At 44.4% G+C, this 20229-nt stretch overlaps 1 protein-coding gene across 1 annotated transcript in view; it reads right to left on the bottom strand.

Annotated features, from left to right (window-relative positions):
• Nucleotides 1–20229, bottom strand: part of cryl1 (crystallin, lambda 1) — a 44442-nt gene that overhangs the window by 21154 nt on the left and 3059 nt on the right. Inside the window, exon 3 of the mRNA XM_020926926.2 lies at nucleotides 13492–13618. Coding sequence (XP_020782585.1) covers nucleotides 13492–13618 — 127 coding nt within the window. The remainder of the gene's footprint in view (nucleotides 1–13491; nucleotides 13619–20229) is intronic.

Genomic DNA, 20229 nt, shown 5'->3' with positions numbered 1-20229 from the left:
GAAGGCAGTTTCTACAGAAAAGATGAGGAAGCTTATCAACAGGCATGGGATAGGCTGAATTCTAGATATGGGCATTCATTTGTAGTGCAGAGAGCCTTTAGAGAGAAACTTAACAAGTGGCCAAAGATAGGTGGCAAGGAATATCTTAAGCTGAGAGAGTTTAGTGATTTTCTTCAAACATGCAGTCATGCTATGCCCCACATTAAAGGTTTACAAGTTTTAAATGACTGCGAGGAAAACCAGAAGATGCTGACTAAACTCCCAGACTGGATCACGTCAAGGTGGAATCGTAATGTCACTGAGCAGCTGGACAAAGGCAAGGACTATCCAAGTTTCTATGAGTTTGCTTTCTTCATCTCTAAGGAGGCACGCATTGCTTGTAACCCTGTGTCATCGTTACACGCTCTAAAACCACCTGCAGATATTCCAACAAGAGAAACAAAACGCACAAAAGCAAATGCCTTTGTCACCAATGTGAAAGCCTCAGAAACATCCAGCCCTGCATCCAAGTCCAAGGAACAAAGAAAAGAGACTTTACACCACAAAACTCAAATGCAAGCAAATGCATGTGCTGTGGAGAGGACCACTCCATACACAAGTGACAAAGGCTCACAGAAATGACTGCAGATAACAAGAAAAAATATGTTCAGGACAACAAACTGTGCTTTGCTTGTTTGAGAAAGGGCCACAACTCCAAAGACTGTAAAAACAGAGCAATGTGTGGCATATGCAAAAAGAGCCATCCAACTCCACTACATGAGGACCGCTCATCAGCAGACAAGCCCCCTGCAGAAAGCACAGTTAGTGAAACTACCACCTCTCTCTCATGCTCTGTGGGAGGAGGTGAGAATGGCAGCACATCAATGATTGTGCCTGTGTGGATTTCATCAATTCAGGCTCCTGATAATGAAACTTTGGTATACGCTCTATTGGACACTCAAAGTACTCACACCTTTGTTGATCAGGAGGTGTGTGAAAAGCTACAGGTTGCTACAGAGCCTGTAAAACTAAAACTTGCCACTATGGTCAAAAGAGACTCTATTGTGAAAAGCCAAAGAGTACAAGGACTTAAGATCAGAGGGTTTTACTCAAATATTAGCATTGAGTTACCCCCAGCTTACACCAGAGACTTCATACCCCTTGAGCGTGCTCATATCCCTACTCGTCAAACAGCAAGCAAATGGCAACACCTTGCCAACTTAGCTCAAAAGATGCCCCCTTTAATGGACTGTGCTGTGGGACTTTTGATAGGGTACGATTGCTCCAGAGCCCTAGCCCCCAGAGAGGTCATCGTTGGTGGTGACAGTGAGCCCTACGCCGTTAGGACAGATCTGGGTTGGAGCATTGTAGGAGGGGCACCCCAGCTTGCAAATGCTAGCAATGTAACTGGTTTATGTCACAGAGTGTCTGTTAAAGAGGTTCCCCCTGTAACCCCCTCAGCCATTATTAAAGTACTTGAGTCAGATTTTGCAGACACCAAACAGAGTAGCAGTGACATATCCCAAGAGGATATTCAGTTCCTTCAGATGCTAAATGACAAAATCAAACAAAATGAGCACGGACACCTTGAAATGCCCCTGCCCTTTAAAGCACGTCCACAGCTCCCAAATAACAAAACTTTAGCCTTGATTCGCTTAAAGCAGCTAAAAAGGAAGCTGGACAGAGACTCAAAGTTCAAATCTGACTACATAAAGTTCATGGAAGGAGTTCTAAGAGATGGTGATGCAGAAAAGGCAAAGTCACAACCAGTTCAAGGAAACGTCTGGTATATACCGCATCAAGGAGTTTATCACCCCCGCAAGCCGGACAAAATCAGGGTGGTATTCGACGGCTCAGCAAAGTTTGAAGGAACGGCACTAAATGACCACTTACTAACAGGACCTGATCTTACAAATGGCCTCACCGGAGTACTTTGCCGTTTTCGTAAGCACAACATTGCAGTCATGTGTGATGTTGAAAAGATGTTTCATAGGTTCCACGTTAGTCCAGAGGACAGAGACTATTTACGGTTCCTTTGGTGGGACAATGGGGACACAAACTCAGAGCCCACTGAGTACCGAATGAAAGTACATTTGTTCGGTGCATCTTCATCCCCTGGTTGTGCCAATTTTGGCATGAAGCATCTGGCCAGTGAAAATGAGAGAGACTACCCATTGGCTGCTAACTTTGTCAAAAAACATTTTTATGTGGATGACGGCCTTACAAGTGTAGAGTCAGTTGAGGAAGCAGTCAAACTTGTAAAAGAGTCACAAGCTTTATGTTCAAAGGGAAAACTGCATCTTCACAAGTTTTTGTCAAACAATAGAGAGGTCCTAGACTCGATTGATCCTGCAGAGAGAGCTGTGGAGATAAAAGCTGTTAATCTCAACTACAGTAACCTCCCAGTGCAAAGAGTGCTAGGTATAAGATGGGACATTGAAAGTGACAACCTTTTCTTTCAGGTAGCACTTGATGACAAACCAGTGACTAGGAGGGGTATTTTGTCTGTTGTAGCTTCACTGTATGACCCCTTAGGGTTCCTAGCCCCCTTTATTCTAGAGGGAAAGAGAGTGTTACAGGAGATGTGTCAAAAGGGCATTGGGTGGGATGATCCTCTACCTTCCGAGCTAAAGCTAAGGTGGGAGGGGTGGATGAATGACTTAGAAAATCTTAAGTTTATTCAGATTCCCCGGTGTTTTAAGCCTGTGAATTTTGGTAAAGTCCTGACAGTTGAGTTTCACCACTTCTCTGATGCGAGTAGTCAAGGCTATGGTCAGTGTTCTTATATCAGATTAGTGGGTGAACAGAAAGTACACTGTGTATTAGTCATAGGCAAAGCCAGAGTTGCACCAACCAAAATAGTCACAATCCCAAGGTTGGAACTAACTGCTGCCGTAACGTCCGCTGCTGTTAGTTGCATGTTGAAAAGAGAACTTGAGCTCAAAGTTGACAGAGAGTACTTTTGGACAGATTCTAGAGTAGTACTCGGTTATATCAACAATGAGGCTAAAAGATTTCATGTTTTTGTGGCAAATCGTGTTCAAAGAATCCGAGAAACTACAAACCCAGAACAATGGCATTATATTGACACAAGCGAAAACCCAGCCGATCATGCCTCGAGAGGCCTAAAAGTATCAGACCTTATCCACTCAAACTGGTTCACTGGTCCCAGGTTTCTTTGGGACAAAGACATTGTGACAGAACAGAGCACACCACCAGAGCTCATGGTGGGAGATCCTGAAATAAAAACAATCCAAGTACTGAAAACTGAGTCAACTCAACAAAGTGACATCAAGGACCATTTGGCAAGGTTCTCAAACTGGAATACTGCAGTTAATGTTATTGCTCGCATTAAACGAATGGCAAAGAGGATTAAAACAACGGACCCTCCAAATGTGGAGGAAAGACAACAAGCCATGTTAACACTGGTCGGTCTTGCACAGAAAGATGCTTATGCAAAGGACATAAACAAACTGAATCAGTCTCAAAGGTTGCCCCGTAACCACAGACTCTTTGAATTAGACCCATTCCTTAAAAATGGCATAATGAGATTAGGAGGAAGGTTAAGAAAGGCCTCAACAGGTTTTGAAGTGAGACATCCTGTAATCCTACCTAAAGACTGTTTTATTACTCGTCTCATTATTGCACATTATCATGACAAGATCCAGCACCAAGGCAGAGGACAAACTTTAAATGAGATTAGAGCAAATGGCTACTGGATTGTTGGTGGAAGTAAAGCAGTAGCTAAGTACATCAGGCAGTGTGTGTGGTGTAAGAGAGCCCGTGCACCACCTGAGCAACAGAGAATGGCAGATCTACCTTTTGACCGCATCGATCCTTCGCCACCTTTCACCTATTGTGGCATGGACTGCTTTGGTCCCTTCAATACCAGACAGGGTCGTAAAGTTTATAAACGGTACGGTCTTTTGTTCACTTGTTTATGTTGTAGAGCAATCCATGTTGAAATGCTTGAGGATATGACAACCGCATTTATCAATGCTTTAAGATGTTTTATAGCGATCCGTGGGCCTGTCAGACAGATCAGGTCAGACCAGGGAACTAATTTCATGGGTGCAAAAAATGAACTGGAAAAAGCTTTAAGTGAAATGGACAATGACAGAGTGAAATCTTATCTGGCAGAAAAGCAATGTGACTTTCTTATGAATGCACCAAGCTCAAGCCATGCAGGAGGAGCATGGGAGCGTCAGATTAGGACAGTTAGAAGTGTGCTGTGTAAAGTTCTTGCACAAGCTGTTGATAGACTGGATGATGCGTCCTTAAGAACGTTTCTGTATGAAGCAATGTATGTTGTAAACAGCCGTCCACTAACTGTTGATAGCATAAGTGATCCCAAGAGTTTAGAGCCTATAACACCAAACCATCTAATCACCATGAAAGGTTCTGTTCCACTTCCCCCTCCAGGTGACTTTGTACAGGAAGATTTGTATGCTAAAAAGCGCTGGAGAAGAGTCCAGTACCTGTCAGAGCAGTTTTGGCACAGGTGGAGGAAAGAGTATCTTGCTAACATTACTCTGAGGCAGTGTTGGCACACCCCTAAATGTAACATGAGGGTTGGTGATGTTGTAATAGTCAAAGATGAGAACACCCCTCGTAATGAATGGACACTTGCTAAGGTTATTAAGGTACATGAGGGTGATGATGGACTGGTGAGGAAGGTGACATTACAAGTCGGAGACAGGAAACTGGGAAAGAAGGGAGAACGCTTACATAAGCCTTCTATTATTGATAGACCTATTCAGAAGTTGGTTCTTCTTGTTGAAAGTTCTTAAAAGGGTACTGATTGTTGTACATTTCTACATTCAAATTTTCATTGGAAATTACCTTGATGTGTTTTATGAAGAGTATATTGTGTAACATCTTCATTGTTATCAAGGGTAATTTGGTGGGAGTGTAACTGACGATAATGTCAGTATATTTGTTTTTATAGTAATAAGTGAAAAGGTTATTATTTTATTTGTTCAAGTATTGAGAGGGGTCATAATATTGCAGTTATTGTTTTTGTATTTTATTTGTGAATATATTTGCCTTTTTTAGTTGTGTGACCTTTGCCTTACCCCCGGAAGTAGAAAAGAGAAAATAGTAGCGCGAAAAAGAGAGAAGGGGACAAAAGAGAGAAAACAGAGAGAGGTGTAAAGAAAAGGGACATCAAGATAAAAATATGCTGTTTTACTACTGCTGGTAACGTAAAGGCGAACACGGTAAATATAGTTTCTATTGTGTATTTATTTAAGGGTGTTTATGAAAAGTTAAGTTATTTTTTGTCTGTTTTGTTTTAGTTTTCACAGTGTATTGGTGTGTTAATGAAGAGTGCTGAAAATAAATACCGACACACAATCATCAGTATGAAGCGTGAACTTCTTTCTCGCTAAGAAAACCAGGGTAGTTACACTTGGGATGTGCTCTCCTTATGTGCAGGTCTGCAGTTGTGACTATAGTATGTTTTTAACTGTAAGAGCATGAGTTTCAGTTCAGTTACAGTTTCTAGTTTCTTTAACAAATGATAGAACATGTGCCCACGAGTCGAAAACAACATTAATAAAAGTCTTAAAATGGTTCGAGGGAGAGATCTCCATTATACATTTGAAGATGACACATGGTACATACATGAGAGGGGTCTGGGTTACATTTATTCTATACAAAATGTTTATATAATTAGATCATCATGACTTAACGTTAAAGGCCCATGTATATGAGCGATATATACTTTATACTTTATTAGCAGCTTTTGAGGTCAATGTAAGTCCACTGTGTACTGTCTGCATAATTATTAATCTATTTATTCTCTGATAATCAGGAAGTGAGTGGTTAGCATCTAGCTGCATTTAGCTTCACCATCACAGCAAAACTCTGCACTGGTCTCCGAGAGTTGTGAAAAGTGCTTATAAACTCATCGTGGTGAATAACTGGGATGCTTGTAAGGCAAGTGTGGAATCACTTTGAACCACAGCAAACTGTTTAAAATGAGGCAGCTCTGTTTTTCATGGTTTTAAGACAGAAATACTCCTCCTTGAACCGTCACCTTATCGTGGTGGAGGGGTTTGAGTGCCCGAATAATCCTGGGGGCTATGTTGTTGGGGGCTTCATGCCCCTGGTAGGGTCACCCAAGGCAAACAGGTCCTGGGGGACGGGTCAGACGAAGAACGGTTCAGAAGCCCCACATGATGAGTTCTAATCAGAGGCCAGTTACGTCGCCCGGAATGGTGTCACCGGGGCCCCACCCTGGAGCCAGGCCTGGGGTGGGTGCTCGAAGGCGAGCGTCTGGTGGCCCGGCCTTTCCCCATGGGGCCCGGCCGGGCACAGCCCGAACGAGCGACGTGGGGCCGCCCTTCCGTGGGCCCACCACCTGCGGAAGGAGCCATATGGGGCTGGTGCGGAGAGATCTGGGCGGCAGTCGAAAGCGGGGGCCTCGGCGACCGGATCTCCGGACATGGAGACTAGCTCTGGGGACATGGAATGTCACCTCGCTGGGGGGGAAGGAGCCTGAGCTTGTGCGGGAGGTTGAGCGTTACCGACTAGATATAGTCGGCCTCACCTCCACGCACAGTTTGGGCTCAGGAACCCAACTCCTTGAGAGGGGCTGGACTCTCCATTTCTCTGGCGTTGGCCGCGGGGAGCGGCGGCGGGCTGGTGTGGGCTCATTGCCCCACAGCTCAGCCGCCGTGTGTTGGAGTTCACCCCGGTGAACGAGAGGGTCGCGTCCCTGCGCCTTCGGGTCGGGGACAGGTCTCTCACTGTGGTGTCGGCCTACGGGCCGAACAGCAGTGCTGAGTACCCGGCCTTCTTGGAGTCCTTGGGAGGGGTACTAGACAGTGCACCGACCGGGGACTCCGTTGTTCTACTGCGGGACTTCAACGCCCACGTGGGCAACGACAGTGACACTTGGAGAGGGGTGATTGGGAGGAACGACCTCCCTGATCTGAACCCGAGCGGTGTTTTGTTATTGGACTTCTGTGCTAGTCACGGTTTGTCCATAACGAACAGTGTTGGGAGTAACGCGTTATAAAAGTAACGAATTACAGTAATGCATTACTTTTTGCTGTAACGCAGTAATGTAAGGCATTACAGGGGGAAAAATAGTAATATTTTACTCGGTACAAATGTGAGTAACGCGCGTTACAGTGTTTTTTAACCTGGATTGAAGTGGTGGGTTTTTCTTCATACAAATTCGCTAAAATCACCTCGATATCAGCAGCGGTGAAACGCCGGAGATGCGCCCTCATAGACCTTCAGGTAACCGCGGGCGAAAGGACTGACAAAGAACTCCACGCTGTTTAGACCTGGTTTAGACCTGGGTCAGTTCTGGTTTAGACCTGGTTTAGACCTGGGTCAGTTCTGGTTTAGACCTGGGTCAGTTCTGGTTTAGACCTGGTTTAGACCTGGGTCAGTTTTGGTTTAGACCTGGTTTAGACCTGGGTCAGTTCTGGTTTAGACCTGGTTTACACTCGTCCCTCCCTCTATCGCAGTTCACTTTTCGCTGTCTCGCAGATTTTTTATTTTTTTTATTTATTTTTTTTGTGCAATTTTGCATGCCCTGTTTTTTTTTTTTTTTTACATTGTATGAATGTGTATTGCGTTCCTCCCGCTGCGTCCTGACTGGTCAAGGGACTCCTGTCTCCTGTACAGTACAGTACAGAATGTGTTCAGCTGCCAAATTTAAATACATGTTCAATCTCTAGCAGTGTGATTCTGAAGTGCTGTACGGTTGCAAGTTTTCTCCCCGACGAAATCCACAACGTCGACGAAATGTTCTGCACCGACAAAGGCTCCTGCGCTCGCACCCAAAAGGCAGAGGAAGATGCAAACCATCACACAAAAAGTTGGACTTCTGGACACGCTGAAGGAAGGTAGAAGTTACGCTCTGTAACAGAATCTTGCACCGGCTCGGGTACCTGCAAATAGTTGCTGAAATCAGGGCCGCGAGCCCGAGCAGCAGGGTGACAGCCGCTCTTACCTCCGTGAGATGCGGAGCAGAGCCGCTCCTTTCTCCTGCGGTCTCCTTCGAGCCCTTCCCTACAGTGAGTCCTGTTTTAGTCCTAGTTCACTTCTGGTTTAGTCCTGGTTCAGCTCTGGTTTAGTCCTGGTTTAGACCTGGTTTAGTCCTGGTTTAGTCCTGGTTCAGTCCATATACAGCGCAAAAGTTATTTTGGTGAGAGTAACTTAAAGTAATGCAATAGTAATGTAATGCCTTACATTTTAAATGCAGTAATATTGTAATGTAACAAATTACTTTGAAATGACAGTAATAGGTAATAAATAACGCATTACAGTTTCAAAGTAACTTGCCCAACAGTGATAACGAACACCATGTTCGAGCACAAGGTCCATAAGTGCACGTGGCACCAGGACACCCTAGGCCGGAGGTCGATGATTGACTTTGTAGTCGTGTCATCTGACCTCCGGCCTCCGGAGTGTCTTGGACACTCGGGTGAAGAGAGGGGCTGAGCTGTCAACTGATCACCACCTGGTTGTGAGTTGGGTTCGCTGGTGGAGGAGGAAGCCGGAAAGACCTGGCAGGCCCAAGCGTGTAGTGAGGGTCTGCTGGGAACGTCTGGCAGAGCCCTCTGTCAGAGGGACTTTCAACTCGCACCTCCGGGAGGACTTCTCCCGGATTCCGGGGGAGTCTGGGGACATGGAGTCCGAGTGGGCTTCATTCTCGACCTCTATTGTCGATGCGGCTGCTCGGAGCTGTGGGCGTAAGGTCTGTGGTGCCTGTCAATCCCCGAACCCGGTTTTGGACACCGGAAGTAAGAGTTGCCGTCAAGCTGAAGAAGGAGTCCTATCGGGCCTTGCTGGCTCGTGGGACTCCTGAGGCAGCCGATGGGTACCGGCGGGCCAAGCGTGCTGCAGCTCGTGTGGTTGCGGAGGCAAAAACTCGGAGCTGGGAGGAGTTCGGGGAGGCCATGGAGAAGGACTATCGGATGGCCTCAAAGAGATTCTGGCAAACCGTCCAGCGCCTCAGAAGGGGGAAGCAGTCCTTCACCAACACTGGGAGAGCTGTTGACCTCAACTGGGGACGTTGTCCGGCGGTGGAAGGAATACTTTGAGGATCTCCTCAATCCCACCGTCACGTCTTCCGAGGAGGAGGCCGAGGCTGGGGACTCAGAGGCGGACTCATCCATCACCCTGGCTGAAGTCACTGAGGTGGTTGGAAAGCTCCTTGGTGGCAAGGCTCCGGGGTTGGACGAGATCCGTCCTGAGTACCTTAAGTCTCTGGATGTTGCAGGGCTGTCTTGGCTGACATGCCTCTTCAACGTCACGTGGCGGTCGGGGACAGTACCTCTGGACTGGCAAACCGGGTGGTGGTCCCTCTGTATAAGAAGGGGGACCGGAGGGTGTGCTCCAACTACAGGGGAATCACACTCCTCATCCTTCCCGGTAAGGTCTATGCCAGGGTACTGGAGAGGAGAATCCGCCCGATAGTCGAACCTCGGATTCAGGAGGAGCAGTGTGGACAGTTGTGGTGAAGAGGGAGCTGAGCTCCTACTCTCACCTATGGTCATGTGCTCTGGGTAGTGACCGAAAGGACAAGATCGCGGATACAAGCGCTCGAAATGAGTTTCCTTCGCAGGGTGAGGAGCTCAGTCACACGGGAGGAGCTCAGAGTAGAGCCGCTGCTCCTCCACGTCGAGAGGAGCCAGCTGAGGTGGCTCGGGCATCTGTTCCAGATGCCTCCTGGGCGCCTCCCTCGGGAGGTGTTCCGGGCATGTCCCACCGGGAGGAGGCCCCGGGGAAGACCCAGGACACGCTGGAGGGACTATGTCTCTCGGCTGGCCTGGGAACGCCCCGGGGTTCCCCCGGAGGGGCTGGAGGACGTGTCTGGGGTGAAGGAAGTCTGGGAGTCCCTGCTTAGACTGCTGCCCCCACGACCCGGCCCCGGATAAGCGGACGAAAATGGATGGATGGATGGAAGACAGAAATAATCAGGTAGAGAGACTTTAGGTAATACTTTGTGACTGTGGTTAAGGTTAAGATCAGGAAATGGACGAGGAAAGGAACAAATGAATATACTGAGCCCGCAAAGTGTGTAAAACATGTACTAGTAGAAGTACTAGTATGTGGCTGTTTGAGTCTGCTCTCCAGCCTGAACCCCTCCATCACCTTTAACCTGAATACTGACATTGTGTCCTTGGGCAGACACTCCCTCCGCCTTGGCCCCAGTGTGTGTACACAAGGTAACATATTGTTTGTTATTTACAACCCTGCTCCAAACCAAAGCCAGACTGTTATAAGTGCATCATCTGTCCTGCCCATCTGTCCTTTGTCCTACCCCTCTGTCCTTTGTCCTGCCCCTCTGTCCTTTGTCCTGCCCCTCTGTCCTGCCCATCTGTCCTTTGTCCTGCCCTTCTGTCCTCTGTCCTGCCCATCTGTCCTCTGTCCTGCCCATCTGTCCTCTGTCCTGCCCTTCTGTCCTCTGTCCTGCCCATCTGTCCTCTGTCCTGCCTATCTGTCCTTTGTCCTGCCCCTCTGTCCTGCCCATCTGTCCTTTGTCCTGCCCCTCTGTCCTCTGTCCTGCCCCTCTGTCCTTTGTCCTGCCACTCTGTCCTTTGTCCTGCCCCTCTGTTCTCTGTCTTGGCCCTCTGTTCTCTGTCTTGCCCCTCTGTCCTGCCCCTCTGTTCTGTCCCTCTGTTCTCTGTCTTGCCCCTCTGTCCTCTGTCCTGCCCCTCTGTCCTGTCCCTCTGTTCTCTAGCCTGCCGCTCAGTCTTTTGTCCTGCCCCTCTGTCCTTTGTCCTGCCCCTCTGTCCTCTGTCCTGCCCCTCTGTCCTTTGTCCTGCCCCTCTGTCCTTTGTCCTGCCCCTCTGTCCTTTGTCCTGCCCCTCTGTCCTGCCCCTCTGTTCTCTGTCTTGCCCCTCTGTCCTCTGTCCTGCCCCTCTGTTCTGTCCCTCTGTTCTCTGTCTTGCCCCTCTGTCCTCTGTCCTGCCCCTCTGTCCTGTCCCTCTGTTCTCTAGCCTGCCGCTCTGTCTTTTGTCCTGCCCCTCTGTCCTTTGTCCTGTCCCTCTGTTCTCTGGCCTGCCGCTCAGTCTTTTGTCCTGCCCCTCTGTCCTTTGTCCTGTCCCTCTGTTCTCTGGCCTGCCGCTCAGTCTTTTGTCCTGTCCCTCTGTCCTTTGTCCTGTCCCTCTGTCCTCTGTCTTGTCCTGTGTCTTTTTCCTTCTAAATGTCATTCTAATGTTATAAACCTGCACTTTAAATCGCAGCACTAGTGTCGTGTAAATATAACGGCGTACCTCTACTGTAACTGTACGTGCCTTGGTCACCTCAGATCCTCTTCTCTGGACATTTGTATCTAGTACTTGCCAATTGCACTCTGGAAGACAACTGCATTTCACTGTTACACTGTACTTAAGTGCTATGACAATAAAGCTGAATCTGAATAAAGTGTCATAAACACATATACACAAGACATATTCCTCATTTTTGGACAGGAGAGATTTATTGTAAAAATGTGACACCTGTTCCCTTTGGTATAGAAAATGTTCTATTTAAGATATAACATAATAACATACCATATTACTGAAGCCATCTGAAGTGTGATTTTGTGTCCCTAAAAGTGTGTGATAAAGGCCAAAGCTTTGTCTGAGAGGTGCATGTGTCAGGTGAGCCACCTTTTTACAGGATTTTTTTACATTACCATGCCACTTTAACAAACCCACATTATTTTGACATTGTATTTGTGGACATCCAAACTTAGGTTTAGCAATGCTGTGACAAAACACGCTAGTTTTGACACCAGGCTTCAAGTCCCCATGGAGAGACAGGATACAGTGTGAGAAGTGTGAGAGGTCTAGTGCTGCAAGGATCTTCTGCTCTCCTGCAGCTTGGAAAAGGTCCATGAATAATAGAAGCTTGCACTGTGCTCTGCCTCCTGCGCTCATCGTCACATCATTATGCACACACACATGGATGAGGAACAACTCTGGTCTGAGGAACAAGGAGCAGGACCTGTGACGGTGGGTTTATCCACGTTGACCTAAAACATGCACAAAGCTCACCTAAATCCTCCAGGCCAAAACCTACTTTGGACATGCCCCACTAAAGCGCACTAAAAGGTTCTCCCCGTGAAATTGAAAAATGTATTCATTTTGAAACAGGAGTGGTCAACTGTACCACAAGTTGAGATGTTTCTGTTAACCCACTTAGCCTTATTAAGATAGGACTCTAGTAATCTCGTGTATGACTGTTGCAGTTGTGAGATTAGTCGTAGATTAAAGAAGTGATTGTTTTTACTGTGATCAAGGGATCGTGGAAAAGTGTGAGGACTGGTCTTTCAGCTCACAGTGCACAAACTGCTCCTCTCACACCTTCAGTTGTTCATTTGTCCAGTGTGAGCAGATTACAGCAGACTCCTCGAAATCAGGACACTTAAGTCCTTTCCCAAACCAGTCCTCCTCCTCTCCCTCACCCCTCACACTCCTGTGGCTGTGAAGTCCCCTTTGGGGGTCCCTTCATCATCTTGTACAACACTCTGCTTTTACGTGCACTTCACTCACTCCAGCTTCTTCTGGAGTTTAATGAGGGGCGGCACATTCAGTGGTGTATTATAACTCCATCTTCTGTCTAGTTTCAGTATGTGTGCTGTGAACATATTTTGACAGTGTTAAAATATAAAGTCTCTTGAATATTCTGTTTCACACTGTCAGTTAGCCTACTGCAGGGGTCTCCAACCTTTTTCCTCCGGTAAGCTACTTTTACAAAATGAAAACGTCAGAAAGCTACTAGTCTTAGCGGTCACAAGAAATTTAGTATATATAAGAGGAACAGCAAGCTTTAGATGAGGTACAGTTAGATACCTAAACCATTATCCACTTAGAAGTGTTCAAAGTCAGGCATCAAAATAATTAAATGCCTTTTACCACTGTACATGTATCAATCAAATTTTACTTATTCATCACAATCTGTGTAAGTCAGAAATCCCTTGGCAAGTGACTTAGAAGAGGGTGGAGAGCTACTGGTAGCTCCTGAGCTACAGGTTGGAGACCTCTGGCCTACTGTAAAACTCTCTCTCAGCATATTGTCCAAATTTTCACCAATGAGGCACAACTGTCGCTAAAATTAAGTTTTATAATCATTAATTTTCATGCTATGTCTTAAGAAGATGCTTGCTTGATGAGTGTTCATGGTACAGATCCTTGTCAGCCATATTTCATCATCTTACCAGTGAGCAAAAAAATGTAAAAATGTGATTACCACTTCAAACCTTTCCAATTCCAAATAAATGCACTTTTCATTTCAGCAGCATTTTGTATTTCACTTGTAAATGCTTAGATTAATTTAAAAATTACTAAATGATGTGGGGCTGCTCTCCAGTGTTACACACACCTGCTTAGGGGCCTCTCCCTCACAGTGACGGGCATTATCAGCCCCTCTCCCTCAGGGCCTCATAGCATAGGAAGGTGCAAAACTGAGTGCTAGAGTGAAGGGAAGAGAGAAAGGAAAGGCCCGTATAGAATAGAACTCTTGGGGGTGCTCCTGTGTGTAAAGATGAGCCAGCCTCACCTGGATGAAGAAGGCGCCCTCTACTGCAGTCTTCAGGTCATCACAAGCGCTGAGCAGAGAGAGCTGCTCAGATGCACTCATCTCTCCACGGAGCATGTCCTTCTGCTCCAGCTCTGACATCTGCTGCCTGTCCATGTGGAACATGACATTTAGAAGAAGAATACTGGATTAATCTGGCACAGCACTTCAACACACACTCTGTCACTTTACACTGGTGCATTCTTCATTCACTCCACACTCAGTGGTTGTAAGATACTATTACAGTCACAGCTGCCCCGGGGCAGACTGACAGACACACTGTTATACACACACTGTTATACACACACTGTTATACACACACTGTTATACACACACTGTTATATACACACAGTTACAACACACTGTTATAACACTGCTATAAACACACTGCTATAACACACTGTTATAACACACTGTTATACACACACTGTTATAACACACTGTTATAAACACACTACTATAACACACTGTTATACACACACTGTTATAACACTGTTATAACACACTGTTATAAACACACTGTTATAAACACACTGTTATAAACACACTACTATAAACACACTGTTATAAACACACTGTTATAACCACACTGTTATAACCACACTGTTATAACCACACTGTTATAACCACACTGTTATAACCACACTGTTATAACACACTGTTATAAACACACTGCTATAACACACTAGATATAGACTGATATATGGTCTGGCTGATATACCAGGCCGATATTTGTCTTTTTTAGCATATCAGCCTTAAATCTCCAGCACGAGCCGATATTTTATTTTGGTCGATCTGCTGCCTAAAAACACACACAAAGCTTTATTTTAACACTTAAGTCATAAGAGCAAACTGCACCAAATGTGACTACAGAACTCCCAAAAGGAATGGATCTCCAACCTGTAGCTCGAGAGTTACCAGTAGCTCTTCAGTTTCTTCCAAGTAGTAGGCGTTTTGAATCATATGTATTGCACTGAATAACTATGATGTCATTTATTAAATGTCTATTACGATTGTAAATGTCTCATTTTGATGTCTCACTTTGTACCCTAATACATTAATAATGGTTTATCTGGTTTAGCTCTTATATTTACTCAGTTTCTTGTGATTGATAAATGAGGAACTCTCTGGCATTGTTGTTTTGTTAACAGTGTTGGGAGTAACGCGTTATAAAAGTAACGAATTACAGTAATGCATTACTTTTTGCTGTAACGCAGTAATGTAAGGCGTTACAGGGGAAAAAATAGTAATATTTTACTCGGTACAAATGTGAGTAACGCGCGTTACAGTGTTTTTTTTAACCTGGATTGAAGTGGTGGGTTTTTCTTCATACAAATTCGCTAAAATCACCTCGATATCAGCAGCGGTGAAACGCCGGAGATGCGCCCTCATAGACCTTCAGGTAACCGCGGGCGAAAGGACTGACAAAGAACTCCACGCTGTTTAGACCTGGTTTAGACCTGGGTCAGTTCTGGTTTAGACCTGGTTTAGACCTGGGTCAGTTTTGGTTTAGACCTGGTTTAGACCTGGGTCAGTTCTGGTTTAGACCTGGTTTACACTCGTCCCTCCCTCTATCGCAGTTCACTTTTCGCTGTCTCGCAGATGTTTTATTTTTTATTTATTTATTTTTTTTGTGCAATTTTGCATGCCCTGTTTTTTTTTTTTTACATTGTATGAATGTGTATTGCGTTCCTCCCGCTGCGTCCTGACTGGTCAAGGGACTCCTGTCTCCTGTACAGTACAGTACAGAATGTGTTCAGCTGCCAAATTTAAATACATGTTCAATCTCTAGCAGTGTGATTCTGAAGTGCTGTACGGTTGCAAGTTTTCTCCCCGACGAAATCCACAACGTCGACGAAATGTTCTGCACCGACAAAAGGCTCCTGCGCTCACACCCAAAAGGCAGAGGAAGATGCAAACCATCACACAAAAAGTTGGACTTCTGGACACGCTGAAGGAAGGTAGAAGTTACGCGCTGTAACAGACTCTTGCACCGGCTCGGGAACCTGCAAATAGTTGCTGAAATCAGGGCCGCGAGCCCGAGCAGCAGGGTGACAGCCGCTCTTACCTCCGTGAGGTGCGGAGCAGAGCCGCTCCTTTCTCCTGCGGTCACCTTCGAGCCCTTCCCTACAGTGAGTCCTGTTTTAGTCCTAGTTCACTTCTGGTTTAGTCCTGGTTCAGCTCTGGTTTAGTCCTGGTTTAGACCTGGTTTAGTCCTGGTTTAGTCCTGGTTCAGTCCATATACAGCGCAAAAGTTATTTTGGTGAGAGTAACTTAAAGTAATGCAATAGTAATGTAATGCCTTACATTTTAAATGCAGTAATATTGTAATGTAACGAATTACTTTGAAATGACAGTAATAGGTAATAAATAACGCATTACAGTTTCAAAGTAACTTGCCCAACAGTGTTTGTTAATGTAGCTCACCAGACGAAAGAGGTTGGAGTTCTCTACATTCTGGGTTTGTGGTAAAAAGGGATGTGGGTGAGTTTGTAGTAAATTTAAATTACATAATTTAAGGAAAAAAATTCAAAACCTGCTCTACATACTGGCTCAAAAATATCGGCAGACCTAATCAACTATTGGTTGCTCTGGATTCTAAACAGTCGGTATCTGCATTGGTTATGGAAATGTCCATATGGTTCAGTGTCTAAAGCACACTGCCAGGGTTCCGAGGTGGGTAGTACTAGTATCAGTGACGTAGGCAATGAGAAGAGCAATATTCTAACAGAGAGCAATGTAACATGGGCCAATTTCTTCCTATTGAAAACATCTGTACTCTAGTTTTCATATTTCTACTTAATGGAGAAATACATTTATTGAAATAAAACTACTCTTACTTGAGTAAAAGTTGTGCTTTCTCTTCCCACTGTGAGTAAGTCTAAAGTGGCAAAAGCTTTATGTAACAATATAAAATGATTTGAACATTTGTATTGCTTGGACTGCTCCTTCAGATAGGCCTATGACTTGTTTGTCTCATGCTTGTCCTTTGAAAACATTCAAACAATTTTGAGCATCACATAATGCTAACTTTTCCCCAGTACTTTAAATATTGTATAGATATTCAATAGTATTTTTTGAGCACTACTTTTAACTTCACCATTAGCAGTATTATTAATAGTACTCTTACTTGAGTACTGTTTTTGTCCACTCTACTGTTCATTCATTCTCTGCTTCCCACAGGAAAAGGGCAGCAGCTCCCCCTTGTGGACAGTCAGTGGAAGTAGCCGGGCTAAACATGTCAGCTGCTGAAAAAATGTTTTGTGACATTTGTGAATTCTGTGTGACCCAGAGTAAGAGGTGGGTAGTACTTACTTTTACTCTAAGAAATTATACTTTTCAGAGTACTGCTCTAGCAGCATACTTTTACTGCTACTCATCTTAAACCTTGTGTCAAAGCCTGATCTCATCTGATCTCAAAAGCTAAGCTGGGCCAGAACTGGTTCGTACTTGGATGGGAGAATAGCACGTCACAGGGGGGCGCCAGTGGGCAAAAAAAACTGTTGTTGTGTCCTTAGGCAAGACACTTCACCCACATAGTCTAGTAAGAAAGAAGAGTGTGTGTATGTTGTAATAATACATATTATTATAGTAATATATATTAATACAATCACTTCTTTATAGACCACTTCTTTATAGAGTAATATTTTTATTGAAGTAAAAGTACCCTTAATTCAGTAAACGTTTTGGGTATGTAAACTAGTACGTCAAATGTAGGACAAGACAGAATTCCTCAACTTAGACTTAGACAAAATGTATTAATCCACAAGGAAAATTATTTGGACACAGTAGCTCACAGTATTATACAAAGGGAAATGGTATGAGAAATTCTAAATAAGAAGCAGAAATTGCAAGAGACTGATGTCAAATAATGTATATGTATATAAATGTATATGTACAAGAAAAAAGAACAAATATAGAATTATAGTAATAAAAATATATGCGCTATATACAAGAGGTGTGAAGGAAAAACTGTGCAAATATGGGTCCATAAGGGTGAGCTGTTGTAAAGTTGTAGGGAGTATTTTCTGTCCCTCTATAGTCTGGTGCAGTGGGGGAGTTCTTGTACAATTTTAGGGAGTATTAGAAGAAGATCTCCAGTAACTTGCTGCAAACACTGAAAGACCTGAGCTTTCTCAGGAAGTAAGAGTCTTCTCATGCTCTTCTTGTACACAGCTTTTCTGTTTTCCCTCCTGTGGTTTTGTCACCAAATCAGAGCCTCTGTTTCTTTCTGATCTTATGGTGCAGGCTCTTCTTGATTGGGTGCTGAGACTAAGTTGGAATCAGAAAGTCAGTCAGCACCATATGCGTTCCCTCATGGATAAATTGATAAAAGTAGGTAGTTGATGCGAGATCCATGGTTAGTGATGTACTTCCCATTGGACTCCATGTCCCCTGCTGGCAGCATGTAGTGGTGCATATATTGGTCATTGGGCAACATGGCATGAGTCTCAGCATGAAAAAAGATGATGTACCAGCCAGGCTCCCAGCAAAGCCAGAAACACCAGGGCTTTCTCATTGAGAGAAGCAGTACTGTACTGACAGTGAGCTCCTGACAGAAGCTTCTCGAAGTTTTCAAAACCAGTATGGAGGGCAATGGTCATACCCACTGCTGACCATAAAGAAAACCACCAACCCAGAACACAAACATGTTTTCTATGTCCATGCCCAAATCCTTCACTTTGGGAGCATTTGTAGACAGAGCCACAAAGTTCTTGGCAACAGTAGCTTTACCTTTGGCATGTAGGAGGTACCATGTTTCTGCAGACTCAGCATAAGTAATAGTTTCCTTTGTGGTGAATGTCTTGGATGGAGTGATGAAAAGGGTAGTCTCTGCATTAAGCTGGGATGTTTCAACAATATATGTCCCATCTATGTTAGACATAAACATGGACCATCTTTTGCATAAGGCTTGGTAAGATTTTCCAATCTCAATGTTGACAACATCTGTGGTGGTGTTTTCAGTGCAGCCTTTCCCCTGTCCACTATGCACCCCATCACAGCAATCTATAATATATTAGCAGAAGCCCTGCATCTTCTTTGTTCCATCAGTCGGGATGGGCTCGTGATGAGATTCTTGGATTAATCATAAACATTGTTCCCATCTTGTGCGTTTAGTGTGAAGCTGAATTTGCTGAATCGCTTTTTGTCACTCTCAAACCAGTGCCTCATGTTGAGGTTGAGTGCATGAGTAGTGTACCAGTAAGTGTGTACCAGTCTTGCAGTTTGTGGCTTTTGGGTGGTGTGTGATCTGCGTGCTTGCTGTAGAGCAGTAGAGCAGAACTGGACAGGAGCATGTTTAAGAGGGGCATTCAGACAGTGCCCCTCGACAAGAGACACAAGCCAAGTGCTGTGCAACAAATCAAAGCCTAACCCACTCTAACCACAGGGAAATGCAACAGCTCATTTGACTGTTATTGCCATATGTAAGTATGTATGTAAGGGGAAACTTTGCTACATTCACTATAATACCAATCCTCAAATGTGTGTTCACCTTTTAATAAAACTTAAAGCTTGGTTGTTGCTTGGAGTTACTAATTATATAAAAAGGAAACAACATTATAACATAGACTGGAAAATATAGCAATATTTTCTGATCTATGTTCCTTTAAAGATAGTTAACAAGCTTTTTCATTTTAAAAATCATAAACATGACCAAACTGTGTTCCCAGATATGAGGTAAACATGTGCAAATCATTTAGTATAGCTTTCCTGGGAACAAATGTAATGCTGATTTATTCTTAACTACAAAAACATTGGACCTGAGGGTTGTTGATATTTTGTTTCTCAAGATGATTCTCCAGTCAGAAAGCAGAATGAGCATCACACGAGTCTCTCATTTGGGTTGCCAGTTTCAACAGTGAAATCCAGTGTGTTTAAACCTAAAATGTCTCTCACTGATCTGAACGGTCGCTCCATAAACCCCAGCACCTGCATGAGTGCTAGTGCAGCCTCTGCAGCTCAAGGAGGGAATTCCAGATGTTCTGAACTTTCACATGAGCCATGGTCTGTCCACACGCAAAGAGTGCAGTGTAAAGTTCCTTTAAAGGTTTTTCATGTCTCATATGAAATCTGTGAGTGTGTAGTGCTCAGGTTATAGTCAACCCCACGACAGGTCAAGTCTCCGGGTCACTGCTTTCCACAGAACAAGTCTGCAAGTCATTGGCTAATATTTAACACTCATGTTTAGGGTCAGGCAAAGCTACCTCTCAAACAACAGCCTGAGTATTATGTCAGCTTTTTGCACTTGAAATTGAATAGAATATTGGGCAGTGTTTGATTCTAAGTCCAATTTGTCCTCAGTGCATCAGATGTGTGTTTTTAAACAGACTAGTGCAGGGCTCTCCAACCATTTTCCTCCGAGCAGCTCCTTTACAAAAAATTTCAGAGCGTAAATATAAGAGCCATGGGTACAGCTAAATAAGTACAAAACATAAACCATTATACATTTATTGGAGCACAAAATTAGGCATCAAAATTTTGATTTACATCAAAATGATTAATTTATTAATTAATTGATTGGGGTGGAGAACGGTTGAACTAGTGCATTACTGTGGAAATATAAGAGACAAGAAGCTGAAGAGGCAGGTATATGTTTACACAATCCATCCTCATGAAAATATTACACTTATTTCCAAGCCTCAGATGCAGAAAACACGTGTTCTTAACAGTTTTACAAAAGCAGTTGTGAAAGTTGTTCATTCAGTCAATCAGTCATTT

Source organism: Boleophthalmus pectinirostris, unplaced genomic scaffold (assembly GCF_026225935.1).
Source record: "Boleophthalmus pectinirostris isolate CB_2022bp ecotype Guang Dong unplaced genomic scaffold, ASM2622593v1 HiC_scaffold_1, whole genome shotgun sequence".
NCBI classification, from domain to species: domain Eukaryota; kingdom Metazoa; phylum Chordata; class Actinopteri; order Gobiiformes; family Gobiidae; genus Boleophthalmus; species Boleophthalmus pectinirostris.
This window is presented reverse-complemented; position numbering and strand designations above follow the sequence as displayed.